General features: G+C 43.6%; 1 protein-coding gene and 1 long non-coding RNA gene across 4 annotated transcripts in view; one reads left to right on the plus strand and one right to left on the minus strand.

Annotated features, from left to right (window-relative positions):
- BCL2 (BCL2 apoptosis regulator) overlaps window positions 1–6,459 on the plus strand; it is a 183,078-nt gene extending 176,619 nt beyond the window's left edge. For 2 of the 3 annotated variants that reach the window (XM_079943243.1, XM_079943242.1), the window contains one exon: window positions 891–6,459. In XM_079943243.1, coding sequence (XP_079799369.1) covers window positions 891–1,025 — 135 coding nt within the window. In that variant the 3' untranslated portion in view covers window positions 1,026–6,459. The remainder of the gene's footprint in view (window positions 1–890) is intronic. The other variant, XR_013831401.1, reaches the window with a different exon arrangement.
- LOC307197415 overlaps window positions 1–13,719 on the minus strand; it is a 154,881-nt gene that overhangs the window by 31,537 nt on the left and 109,625 nt on the right. Inside the window, exon 3 of the long non-coding RNA XR_013831402.1 lies at window positions 12,619–12,805. This is a non-coding gene — a long non-coding RNA (uncharacterized lncRNA). The remainder of the gene's footprint in view (window positions 1–12,618; window positions 12,806–13,719) is intronic.

Consider the following 13,719-nt stretch of genomic DNA (forward strand, 5'->3'; position numbering starts at 1 on the left):
GTATCAAGACCACACATAGCACTGGAGAGACAAAGATGATACCTGGTCCCTCTACTGCAGTACTTGCCCCAAACAGACAAAAACACAGTAAACATCGTCAGACCCTCCTCCACACAGTGATGCGGGACGTCTCCGTATGTCACCATCTCCCATAGTGAAGGGCCTAACTGGAGCTACATCTTGTTTTCCTCTTCATGCCTGATTAACCACACCAAGGGAACATTTCACTTACTGCTTTATATATTCAGATATATTTAGAATTGTCCAGATACTCATTGGGCCCAAACATGGAATCTAATCCTCCCCAACAAATCTAAGAAATGAGCATTCAACGGTCTCAGCTTTTTTCCTACAGCACAAGAACAAAGAAAATGAATCCATAAGATGGGTATGAAGAATAAATAAAATAATGCATGTCAGGCATCTGTTTATATAGCAAGCACTCAATAAAGGAGTAGTTGGGTTTTTTTAAAAAATTATTTTTACAAATGGTCATGCTAGCTAAAATTGCAAAGCCTCCCGTATTTCTGACTGCCTTTGCTGTTTTATCTTTTCCCTTAGCACCTACCACTCTCTAATACACTATATGAAACATGTAGTTTTGTTTACTGTCTATCCTACTCCACTGGGTCAAAGCTTTTGCGCTTTTAGCCTATTTCATTCACTGCTGTATCTCTACAGTGTCTGGTATATAAGTAGGGTCTCAAAAAATATTTCCTGAATGAAAGTGAAAAGAGTGGGTCTGAAATCATTGCCCCCAAAGTGCGTTTGACCTTTCCCCTCACCCTCCTGAAGGTGCCCAGGCACTTCAGATGCCTTTCTCCCTGTCATCTGGCATTCTGTCTGTGCCGCTCTAATACTCTTTTCCTTCCCTCCTCTTCCCACTGCAGGATGCCTTTGTGGAGCTGTACGGTCCCAGCATGCGGCCTCTGTTTGATTTCTCCTGGCTGTCTCTGAAGGCACTGCTCAGTCTGGCCCTGGTGGGAGCTTGCATCACCCTGGGTGCCTATCTGGGCCATAAGTGAAGTCCACAAGCCGGCCACAAACACATATGCAAAAGGTTCACTAAAGCAGTAGAAATAATATGCATTGTCACTGATGTACCATGAAGCGAAGCTGTGGTCTCTTAAAAACAACAACAAACCACCACCAACAACGAAAAAACAGCTTTCAGGCTCAACGTCGAATCAGCTACTTACTGCCAAAGGGAAATACAATTTATTTTTTACATTATTAAGAAAAATAAGATTTATTTATTTAAGACAGTCCCATTGAACATGTCTTTGGAAACCCTACTGCTAATTACTAAGCCCCACCTGGATGGCTCCACCTGGTCTCCTGTGCCTATAAACACGGATTTCTGTTCCATGTTGTTGGCCCAACTGACTCACCATCTGAAAAGCAAACAAATTGACAAAGGACTTGACTGTTCCAGAAGCCGGGTTTCTGGCTGCTGGAGGTTAGGAAGAAGGTGTTCGCTTTCTTTGCCTTTTTTTTTTTTTTTTGCCCTGGAGGCTGTGTTCTTAATAGAGGGAAGGTCCTTGGAGGGGAGACCATTCTTCCCTGGCCTGAAGAACAGGCATTTTGCATATGGTACACACCCGGTTGGAAGAAAACCATCGGAAACTTCAGATGGATTTGGTGTTTGCCAAGATCTCCACCCCGAAGGACAGTGACGGGAAAAATGCCCTTAAACCATAGGAAAGTATTTTTTTAAGCTACCAATTGTGCCGAGAAGCATTTTAGCAATTTATACAATATCATCCAGTACCTTAAGCCCCGACGTGTATATTCATATATTTTGGATACGCTCCCCTCCAAATACTGGCGCTGCCTGTGTATGAGACAGAATCCTCTGGAATGCGAGGAAGTGAACGTTTCGGTGACTTCTTCGGCATCAGGAAGCATCAGGCCGCCACAAGTGCCTGCTTTTCCGCAAGAGGCCGCGGTCGGCTCTGCCTTGCCCCAGCTCGGAGACCTCGTCCTGGAACCCAGCCTGGCCACTCGCTGGCCTGCTCGAGGGCTTTTAAACAGAGCGGTGTGGTCTGCGAATGCCTGGAAGCTGACGGAGCTCAGAATCGCGCGGGCAAGGAAAGACGGCAGGAGGCCTGGTCCTGCTACCCTGGGGCCTCCTGGTTAGGCGCCTCTCCACGCGGAGCGTGGAACCCGGGAGCCAAGGCTCTTCGGGCGTTGATCACTGTGGAGGGAAGGAAACAGGCACTGCGCCTTTGCTCGCGGAGGGAGGTGGCGATGGCTGAGGAGCCCGCCCCCCAAGGGAAACGCTCGCGTGCGCCTTGGCTGTGCGGTTGCCAGCCTGCCTGTGCAGCTTAAAGCAAGATTTTAAAGACTTTGGGGAGGGTCATAAATCCTAAAGGAAGCGTTAAAATGGATTAACTGACCTATGTCTGTGGAATTACGATGTAAAACATTATCTTGTCATTGTAGTTTGGTTTTATTTGAAAAACCTGACGGAGGGGGTAAAAGTTCCAGGTGTGGAATGTGGGGATTATCTGTACATCCTGGGGCGTTAAAAAAGAAAAAAAAAAAAAAAATCAGTGCTGGAAAACGCTAGAGAAGTAGCAAAAGAAGTGAAATCTCCAGTTCATAAACTAGAAATATTTTTTCAAGTTTAGAATCAGCCTTGAGACATACGTGGAATAACTGTGGCATTGTTGCATTATATACCATTTATCTGTATTAACTTTGGAATGTACTCATGTTCAATGTTTAATGCTGTGGTTGATATTTCGAAAGCTGCTTTAAGAAAAAAAGATTACATGCATCTCAGCATCTTTTTAAAAAATTGTATTTAGTTATGGCCTCTACACTATTTGTTAGCAAAAATGATCATTTTTTCCATTTGAGGTTTTTGGCTCTTAATTCTTTAAAAGCATTTCTGAGGAGGTGAGATAAGCCCTGGGTCTCAGCTACCTGAGAAAACCTGGAGCATGCTGGCCACCCAGCCACTTTGCTTGAACCGAGTTACGTCCACTTCCATGTCAACAGAATTATTTATTGTGAGGGACGTATCTGTTGTCCCTTTGACCTAGTTGCTTAGGTTTACTTGTCCTTGGCCAAATCAGAATTTAACTCACATCATTTAGGATTGCATACATGTTTGGTTAAACCCATGAGGTTCATTCGGCTGGAAAGCCAGATGGAAGATGACCAGGGGATTAAATTCTGGCTCCGATGGTTTGCCCTTTAGAGATGGTTTCCGTGCCCGTTTCCACGGAGACCTGTCTGGAGCCCTCCCACCCTCCTTCCATAGGGCCTTTCTCCGTGGCCGTCCTCAGGTCCTTCCTGAAATGCAGTGGCGCTTACGCCCCAGACGGAGAAAGCAAGAAACCCATGGTATGAAGCCAGACCTCCCTGGCGGGCCTCAGGGAACAGGACGATCAGACCTTTGAATGATTCTAATTTTTAAACAAAATATTATCTTATGAAAGGTTTACATTGTCAAAAGTGAGGAATATGGAATATCAAATTCTGTGCTGCTATCCTGCCAAGATCATTCTAATGGAGTCGGTTTGCAGTACACTCCAAGTGGCGAGATCCTCCAAGCTGCTTTAGAAGTAACCATGAAGAACACGGACATTTTTAATATAAAGCCTGTTTGTCTTTTGTTGTTGTTGTTGTTATTGTTCAAGCTGGGATTTGCAGAGTGTTCTAAAAATGTATATATAAAAAAGGTCACAGGGGCTAATTTCTGACTGGTTTCCTTTTGCTGTGGGGTTACATTATCTGGTTTTAATGATAAATGTTCCCGGTCACCTGACCCCAGAACTGTACAGTATTGTGGCTACACTCTCTCTAAGAGTAGTTGAAGTTGCATTTTTCTTGTTGTTAAAAACATGTTAGAAGCAATGAATGTATATAAAAGCCTCAACTAGTCATTTTTTTCTCCTCCTTTTTTGCATTGTCTCAATTACTTTGCAGTTGGACAGCAGAGACCCATTCCTACCTAACAGGTGTGGAGGAGGGATTCACACCTGAATTACCATCAGCGTGGTGCACATGTTGGCCCAGGTCAGGGTTCAATAGAGCACGTGCACTTTCCAAATGGAGGTCGAGGGCTCTAAAAAAAGCCACAAGGAGAAAAGCACCCAAGAACCTCCTGGGTCCTCCCAGGCCCTAGCCGCACAGACAGCCCGAAAGAGAGATCAAAATGACAGCTCGTATCTTCTGCAGCAAACAGCTCATCTCAGATTTTGCAGGCTTAAGATGTGGCTTAAAGTCACATTTCGAATGAAGGAAGCACTTTGCTATAGTTCAAGCCAAAAACCAACAGCCTCTGCCCCAGCTCACTTATCTCTGTCTGTTCAGATATGACCTTCCATTAAGATTTGACTTTATTTCATTAGAAAATGTTTATGCTTATCATTTAAAGACCTAGTCCTGGCCCAATGTGGGAAATTAGGAAGTGATCATAAATCAAGAGGAGTTCTAATAATCAGGATTAGACATAAATATGTAGGACAGTCCCAACACACGTCTGGGTGTTTTGCATCGAGGATCTATGGGATAAACAGAATTGCAAATTGTCTATATTGTAATTAAACTTACGCTAAAATGATGAACTTATACATGTGAACTTAAATTCTAATTTCGACTGTACTTCTAAGGCAGCGGCTGTTTTTATACTTCCTTATCACTTATAGTTAGTAATGGACACCTCCTCTATCAGAAAAAAACAGGAAGGGCTTGAAATGTAAGCCATTCTAAGGAAATTAGGGAGTCAGTTGAAATTCTATTCTGATCTTATTCTGTGGTGTCTTTTGCAGCCCAGACAAATGTGGTTACACACTTTTAAGAAATACAATTCTACATTGTTAAGCTTATGAAGGTTCCAATCAGATCTTTATTGTTATTCAATTTGAATCTTCCCAGGGATTTTTTTTTTTTTTAATTATTATGGGACAAAGGACATTTGTTGCAGGGTTGGGAGGAAGAATTTTCAAATGAGCAAAACATTCCCAAGATTGGATCAGGGTGCGGAGGCTTTCAGAATAGCCAGGACTGTAGGATGTGAGATGCAAACAAGTGAAAACTTCACTAGGGTCAGTGTGATGCCTCCGTGACGGACCTTATGCAACAAACAAGAAACATTTTCAAGCTCTATGGTATATTTAGCTTCTAGAGACAACAGGACAACTCAAAGTCCAGCTCTGTGCGGCAATATGCAGATGAACCAAAACTCCTGTAAACATCTGCCATCAATGGTAAGGATTTCAGTTTCAAGCCTGGGCGTGTCTAATGGCCACTTAAACAATAAATTTGTAATTTTAACCAACAGGATATTTAATGAAAACCTTCTGGTTGGTAGGGACATCTATTTCTAAATACTTGTTATGCACAATACGGGGAGAAGAAAAGTGAGACTGAACTGGGTAAGTAATAATACAAGTTCCTTATCCTTACCCAAAGATTCATCCTGTTCCATGTCTGTGCTCATAGGACTGGCCTTAGACAACCATGAAATATGCATCCCACGGGGCACAAAGAAAACCAGATGGAGTATGAATGGTATTGCCCCAATTCATCATGACTACCCCAGAAAAATAACTGAAAGGCCGTATATATCCTATCGATGACAAGGTTGTTTTGGGTCCCAAGGTAAGCTCAGCAGACAGAAACACTTGTGGAAGATGGAAAGGCTTAATCAAAAAATCCCGGGATTGTTACTAAATATGACTATAGTATATTAGTAACTCCGTGTCCCTAGACCTTTTAGGGAATCTGCAGTGAGCCTTCCAGCCAGCTCATTTCATTAAGTTTTTGCCTCTGGGGTAGCATTTAAAGGAGTGATAGCCGATCACATTTCTTTGGAGGAAGCTTGTGTTTATTATACTATCTTCTTAAGTTTTCAACCAAGTTTTGCTTTTGTTTTGAGTTACTGGGATTATTTTTGTTTTCAATAAAAGTAAGTGTATAAAAAGTGGTTTTGTATTGAAAGCTTTTGTTATCAAGATGTTCACACTTCTCCCTTCCATGGGCTGTTTTTAAGATGGACACTTCTTAGGGGTGGCTGATACCCTGCAACACTGTACACACACAAAAAACTATATGATAAGTGTACTTTAGATAGTTAAGATAAAGTAAGTCTCTGCTTGGCCAGCATTAAATATAATAGCATTTTCTTTGTATTGTTGGGGAAAGCCACACTGCCATTCAACTTTCTCTGTCTGTCCAGTTAATATTGTGAAGAAAAATAAAGTACAGTGTGAGATATCGGTTGTGCCCTGGAATTGTTTGTGATGCGGTGATGTGATTTTGCCCTGTCATTCAAAGACCTTTAACAAGCCAGCAGAGCCACCGGGAGCCTGACTGGTTATGAAGCCCTGAGGGGACCAGGCTATGGGATTGCTCAACAGGTGAAGCCACCTTAGAAGGAGGTTTTGTTTCTTCGTTACTAACCCTTCTGGTTTGGTTCAAGGTGGACGAGCCTTGAGTTCTACTCCCATTGTTGCTGCCGGGTGTACTCCCTCAGACCAAGTGAAGATCCCAACCTCTGTTCCATAAGATGAAAGATGGTATAAAAAGGAGAGAAAGAAGCTAAAAATTCTGGTTTGAAGTGCGCATTTTAAGATAACCAAAGCAGGGGCTTCCCTGGTGGCGCAGTGGTTGAGAATCTGCCTGCCAATGCAGGGGACACGGGTTCGAGCCCTGGTCTGGGAGGATCCCACATGCCGCGGAGCAACTAGGCCTATGAGCCACAACTACTGAGCCTGCGCGTCTGGAGCCTGTGCTCCGCAACAAGAGAGGCCGCGGTAGTGAGAGGCCCGCGCACCGCGATGAAGAGTGGCCCCCGCTCAACGCAACTAGAGAAAGCCCTCGCACAGAAACGAAGACCCAACACAGCCAAAAATAAATAAATAAATAAATTAATTAATTAATTAAAAAAGAAGATAACCAAAGCAGTCACTTGTTTTGGAGCACAGAAATCCTAAATAGCCGGGCACCTATGTTTCCCTCTTATACTGCTACCCTAGGAAGGCATCAATCCTCCAAGGGTCTTCCCTTCAACTCAATTAAAAGGACTCCGATAGCAGCATCTGCTGGCTGCCAGCCCTGTACACGTAACACCACCAGTTATTACCTTGGAAGGTGGGTATTGGCTTCTCCTATTTTATAGACGAAATCTGAGACTCATAAAAGTTAATATGCCCAAGTCCTCAAACCTCGTGAATTGCAAAGGCAGGATTTGAGCTTGTGGTCCGGCTGCCTCCCAGGCCCTTGCTTCTCTTCTCAATCAGTGGTCTTCAAACGGCTGCACATGGAGCCTTGGGGCACCACATTTGCAAGGGGTAAGCAAGCTTGAAGTGTTTAAAGGAATCAACGTTCTTGGCATCGCAGGGATGCTCTGTCCTGAGGTCAGGCCAGTTCTCATCTCCCACCTTCCCTTTCACAATCCTCTGTCACAGCTCACAAAACAGAGGCGCACATAGAGGTCCCTCCCGGAATCTGGCTGTGAGGCACTGTACCCTGTGCTGGGCTCCCTTGCCCTGGCCACGGGGGCCAATCACGCCCGTCTCTTCCCAACTCCAGCGAAGTCAAGTTTGGTAGCTTGAAATCGGCCCTGGTGGAAGTATTTACACCATGGAAACGAGCACAAGATACAAAATAGAGCTTTTTTCCCCCCTCTTGTTTCTTTTTCTTTTTTTTTTCCAGAGAGCCAATTTACCTGCACACCTCTGGGCACTGTCCTGGGGATTTAAAACCCTTCAGTTACCAAAAGGTATGATGTGAAATCCTTGGGCTGTATTAGACACTAATGACTGGGAAACGAATCCTTTTGCAAATCACTTCTCCAATTGGTTGCTTTCAACAAAGGTGAAAGAACACCTAGTCAAGAGGGCCATGTGTCAAGCTGGCAGGATATGGGTTTTTTTTTTTTTTAATATGATTTCAGAATATAACTCAGAAATCCAGAGTTGTGTAACATTACTGTACAAAACTCCTTCCACTCCCTCGTACTTGGTATGTGAACAGCTCTCCTCGAAGCTTACATCCATAAAAACAAAGAATGAGGGCTTCCCTGGTGGCGCAGTGGTTGAGAGTCCACCTGCCGATGCAGGGGACGTGGGTTCGTGCCCCAGTCCAGGAAGTTCCCACATGCCGTGGTGCGGCTGGGCCCGTGAGCCATGGCCGCTGAGCCTGTGCGTCCGGAGCCTGCGCTCTGCAACGGGAGAGGCCACAGCGGTGAGAGGCCCACGTACCGGAAAAAAAAAAACAAAAAAACAAAGAATGGGTTTGATGGTGAACCCTAGCTCTTTCTAGTAACAGGTCATTTCTATTTATAGATACTTGTCCTTCTTGGTGGGGAGGGGGAGGATGATAAACCAGCCCCATTTATCTCATTAACACTTGTATTTCCAATAAAATTTAAAATTTAGATTTAATAACGGTTTATCAAAATGTGTAATATATTTGTACATTTTTATTAGTTGGGTAATAATAATAATTGTAATTATTCAATTATTCAACCTAGGAACAAAAAAGTAAAGCCTTATGGTCACAAAAATTCATAGTTTACTTTCGTTGTAGAAAGTTATGACAGGTTAACCAATTTTAAACTTTCAGTTGTAAGACATATCGTATTAGGATAAAATGGAGGGTAGAAATATGAATTTTAGGGAAGAAAAGGAAAAATGTAAAACTTCCTGGGGTCAAAAAATAACTTGTTCCTGTTTTTTCATGTAATTGATGCTGAGTATTATGCATGATTATTGTTATGGTATTTAGATTCCACTGTCTATAATGAAAAAGTGGTGCAACAAAGTTATTTGTACAATGTCATTTGCTAAAATAACTTCTCAGACAAACTTGTTATTAGTGTGTGTCAAAATTCTATTTCAAACTGGCCTCAATTCAGGGATTGTCAGAGACAATCCAGAGGGAAAAAAAGTGGTCCCACCACCAAAGAATGCCCAGAGCCTGACTGATGTGTCTTAAGATAGTGAATGGGGAAGCCTAACTTCTCAGGATTTCTTAATCCCATTAAAGTCTATCTGGAAGTTACTCAAGCATTTTATCAAGAATCATAATTACTTCACGGAAGGGGTTATAAATTACATCATACAAAAAAAGTTCTGCCACAGATAATTTCGGGACAATTTTCTTTCCCATACTATTCACAATGCATTGGGAAGAAAATCCTTTGCAACTATTTATATTTAAATTTTAAAAGTTAAATGTCAACTTGAACATGTGGAAGGGTGGTAAATGCCTTTTCAAACTCCTTTTAATGGAACATCAGCAACTGCTGGAAGACTCCTGCCCTGCCTACCCCTCTAGGCACTCCCCCTGGACTTTATTGGAAGCTCCAAGATGGATGGGGGAGGGGCAGAGGATACATTCCCTCCCCCCAGGACCCAGCAGGTAATTGGGTAATGATAATTGTAATAAATATTCATTCCAGCAACAAAATAAATAAAAACAAAGCCTTACAGTCACAAAAATTCAATTAAACGCACAGGCTCACTTCTGTCATAGAAAAGCATGAGAGGCTAGTCAATTTGAAATGTATTATTTTTGTTGCAAATCTGTTTTAAAATTCCTTTTTTTTTCTTTCCCATTAAAAAACCACAGAACTGCAGCTCATTGCCCATCTTACCCCACTTGTCATTTGTCTGTATGTCCTTGGTTGTATGCTCCTGTATCATTCTTAATCTATGCTGCTGAAATATCCGAGCCCACATCTATAAGGAAAGGCAACTCCCAAAGCAATCAGGGCCTGTTCTTTCCTTCTTTCTTTTCTCACCCCCTGGAGAACTCTGACTGTTCTCCTACAAGCTGATGAGTGGATCCAGTGGTCCAACAAACGTCTGTTGAGCTCTAGTCCTAGGACAGGTGTGCGACAGAGCTCTAGGATTTAGGAATTATTAAGACCCAGTCCTTAGCCTCAGGAACTCTCTATCTAGTGTCTTGTCTGTTTGGCTTTTTTTTTTTTCCTTTTTTTCTTGATAAAATATTTATCAAGCCCAGTTGAATAAGCTCCTTGTTTTCTGGGGTCATCTTACATCAATCAGGCTAACTTGCTACTTATATCACTACACATTCTCTTTCAACGTGGGTTGTTTAGGGGCAGGTTCCCACAGACAAAAAAAAAGTAAACATTTCTCTCTTTCCAGCCAAGATTTGGAACTTTCTGTCTGAAACAACTGGCTTAGATGCTACGTAGCTGTGGATTTTTTCCCTGCATTCTCTCTCTGTTTTTCCAAACTTTTGAGCCCACTTCATCTCAGAGCCCAGCAAGCAGGAGGGAGTAGAAGCTGCAAAGACCGTGAGGAGAATTCAACAGCAAGTAGACCCAGGGAGGCTTTGATCTTCTCTCCCAAGGGGAACATCATCTCCTGTGTCCATGTGGAACTCCTCAGCCAGGGGTACAAAAGAAAGAAAAGGAGGAATAAAATATTTATAGGAAAATTATTTCTCACAAGCAAGCATTTGTTCTAAAAGTTTTTAGAAATATAATTTGTCTCCTTCTTGGGTTTTTCTGTTTTTAATATGAGACACTTTCAAGTCCCCTAGTTGAGTTTCCAGGAAGCAATAATCCATGTTGCCCTGGGTGGAGTTTAGGAAGAAACTAGGTCTCAGGAGTGAAAATGTTTCCATTGAAATTGCCACATAGAACTCTTGCTGCTTCTTTAATGTTCTTGCATAATAAGGCCCCATTCCCTAGGGCAGGGTGGACCAGCTCTCCCCTGGCCCTCAGCTGTAGGACTCTCTGTCCTCTTTGAGACCCAGCTGGACTCCTGGCCTCACTTACCCTCACCTACCAAGTCTTATCCAAACAGGAAACCTCTGGACCAGTGCCATCCAACAGAAATAAAATGTGAGCCACATTTGTGATTTTTCATCTTCCAGTAATTGCATTAAAAATTAAAAATAGTACATGGAATTAATTTTAATAACATTTTATTTAACCCAATATATCAACATATAATCAATATGAAGATGACTGAGGTCATTTCCATCCTTTTTTATATGAAGTCTTTGAAATTGGTGTGGAATTGACAGCTGGAGCACATCTCAATTCAAATGAGCCAGATTTCAAGGGCTCCATCTCCGCACGGGGCTGGTGGCTACCACGTTGAATGGCTCCACTCTAGACTCCGTGTACGGATGTTTTAGCGCCCACACACGAACAACATGCCTGTAAAATGCATTCTTCCTCTGTCTGCCCCCATTTCCCCTACCCCCATGCTAATTAAGTTGGGAAGGCTGAAAAGCATCTTTCTCTCCGACTGCCTCTGTTAGGGGAACCACTGACGGAAACCGCCCGTCCTGGCCAGGCACAAAAGCAACCACTTGCATGAGTTACTTTACACCAGGAGCTCCTGGTAAGGAACGCGGAACTAACAAGCTACCACCAACAGAAGAATTTCATAAAAGTCCAAAGGAGAGAGGACACGCCAGTCCATATGTCCTACCAACTCCCAGGATCTTCCTCGCTGGAATCCATCTTGGCTGAGCGATGTGCACGGCACCAGGAAGGACCCTGAGTCAAACTACGGGCCAAGCAAGATGACTGGCCAGAGACAACCCGGAAACGAACCCCATTACCATGAAACCTGAGACCGCGAGCCACGTGGCAGAGCAGTCCTGCTGGGTTCACTCACCCTGCTGCTCTCTGCCCAGGCACCCCTTCCAAATAAAGTCTCTTGCTTTGTCAGCGCGTGTGTCTCCTCGGACAGTTCATTTCTGAGTGTTAGGCAACGGCCCACTCTCAGGCAGGCCCTGGAAGGGGTCCCCCTTCCTGCAACACCTCAAACCCTCTTTTCCAGACTTTCCCAAAAGAATTCTTACTTTTGAAACATCTGCTGTTAGGTCAGAAGGGAAACCAGATTGCGGTATGTTCAATGAAAGTATTTCAAGCCCTAATGGTGGGCTTCGAACACTTGCTATCAGAAGATCTGGATTCAAATTGTGGCTGGCTAGAAGTAGGAGCTTGGGTAAAGCATTCCACCTCTTTGAACCTTAGGTTTCTCCTCAATTCAGCAGAACTGCACCGTTTGTCCTGTCATGTCCTACCAACCTGCTGAGGCAGCGGCGTGAAGATCAAAATGGTGAATGTGAAGGGGCTGAGGTGCCACCCAAAATAGAAATTCACATTATTTATTATTCCAAACGATTAAAGGCTGTGCAGCCACGGAAAATAACGGCCCACAATATTTACAAAGACAGAGTAAGGATTTATATTAGGAAGCTGAATCAAAGTAGCAAATTCCTATAATTACCTACAAGGTCAACAATTTTCTTAATTATTCCCAAACCTTGACTTTTCATTTCTATTTACTGAGAGAGACACAGAAAGGGAGAGAATGATACATGACCCCCAGGATAATAATCAACTGTGGTCCTTGGAGACAGGTACTCATCATGAGAATCCATCTTGATAATGCCTAGCTATAAACTTAGTAACGATCTTGACAATGACACTGCAGAGAACATTGCACGTGGACCTTATTTGCAAAGACCAACAATTTGAGACGTCTGTGGAGAGTTCCTGCAATACCTCTACCCCATAACCGCCTGGATAGTTCCTTGCCCCGATAGCTTTCAGATTAGTAACATTAGCTTCTAACATTTCCCATGACACCACTTAAAATTTACCTTCTCGGGCTTCCCTGGTGGCACAGTGGTTGGGAGTCCGCCTGCCGATGAAGGAGACACAGGTTCGTGCCCCGGTCTAGGAAGATCCCACATGCTGCGGAGTGGCTGGGCCCATGAGCCATGGCCGCTGAGCCTGCGCATCCAGAGCCTGTGCTCCGCAACGGGAGAGGCCACAGCAGTGAGAGGCCTGCATACCACAAAAAAAAAAAAAAAAAAAAATTTACCTTCTCATTGTTTTCTTTAAAGTGAGATCTGCGCGCAGGGGACTAGGGAAATATGCTGTCTTCATTCCTAAATGGTTCTCTGCCCAGTGTTACTTAAAAACAAAATTCCAGTTTTGGACTTTTCCCATTTGCCTTCACTAATTACTTCCCCTATGTTCCACCCAGTGGTACCACAACTAATTCAAGTTCGAACAGAATTTAGTCATTATGTCATCACACTCATCCCCTACTCGTGGGGAGGCCGTGTACATACACTCCACAAAGACAGAAACCAAGAAGGGTCTTGGGCTTCCCTCAGCCACAGTTGTTGTCACTCTGATCTGTTCACACGTGACCAAATTCATCCATGCCCATGTCCACGAGCACAGAGTATGTTCTTACTCTGAAATCCACACCCGCCAGTTGCCTACTTCACAGCCACACGGCTTGGTGACATTTTTCATTCGCCACTGTCACATTATCTGAGTGCCTTAGGTGCACCTGCAGCCCTTCAAATGCCACCAAGATCGTGGCTGTGTGGAGCTGGAACGCAGGACTTCAGTCACACGTCTGTGGGTCCCCAAAGCCTTCTGGGATAAAGGACTCAGAAGCAACTCCTTGGGTTCCAGCAATCCTAAGATGCTGTACCATAATTTCTAAGAGATGCAGCCACTTCCAACCACGCCAAGTTGGCTTAGTGCAGTGTAGTGGGATCCAGCCCTGGCTCTCATAATATGACTTTATAGAACACATGATAAAACCATCTACGATTTACTTGACATCCACTTTGTTAAGTGCCTTAGATACACTGTCTTATTTAAACTGTCGCAGCAGACCTATGAGGTGGGTACCATCATCGTTGCACTTTATAGGTCCCACTGTGTTAAAATCAAGGTGT

This window comes from Stenella coeruleoalba (assembly GCF_951394435.1).
Source record: "Stenella coeruleoalba genome assembly, chromosome: 14".
Classification (NCBI taxonomy): Eukaryota; Metazoa; Chordata; class Mammalia; order Artiodactyla; family Delphinidae; genus Stenella; species Stenella coeruleoalba.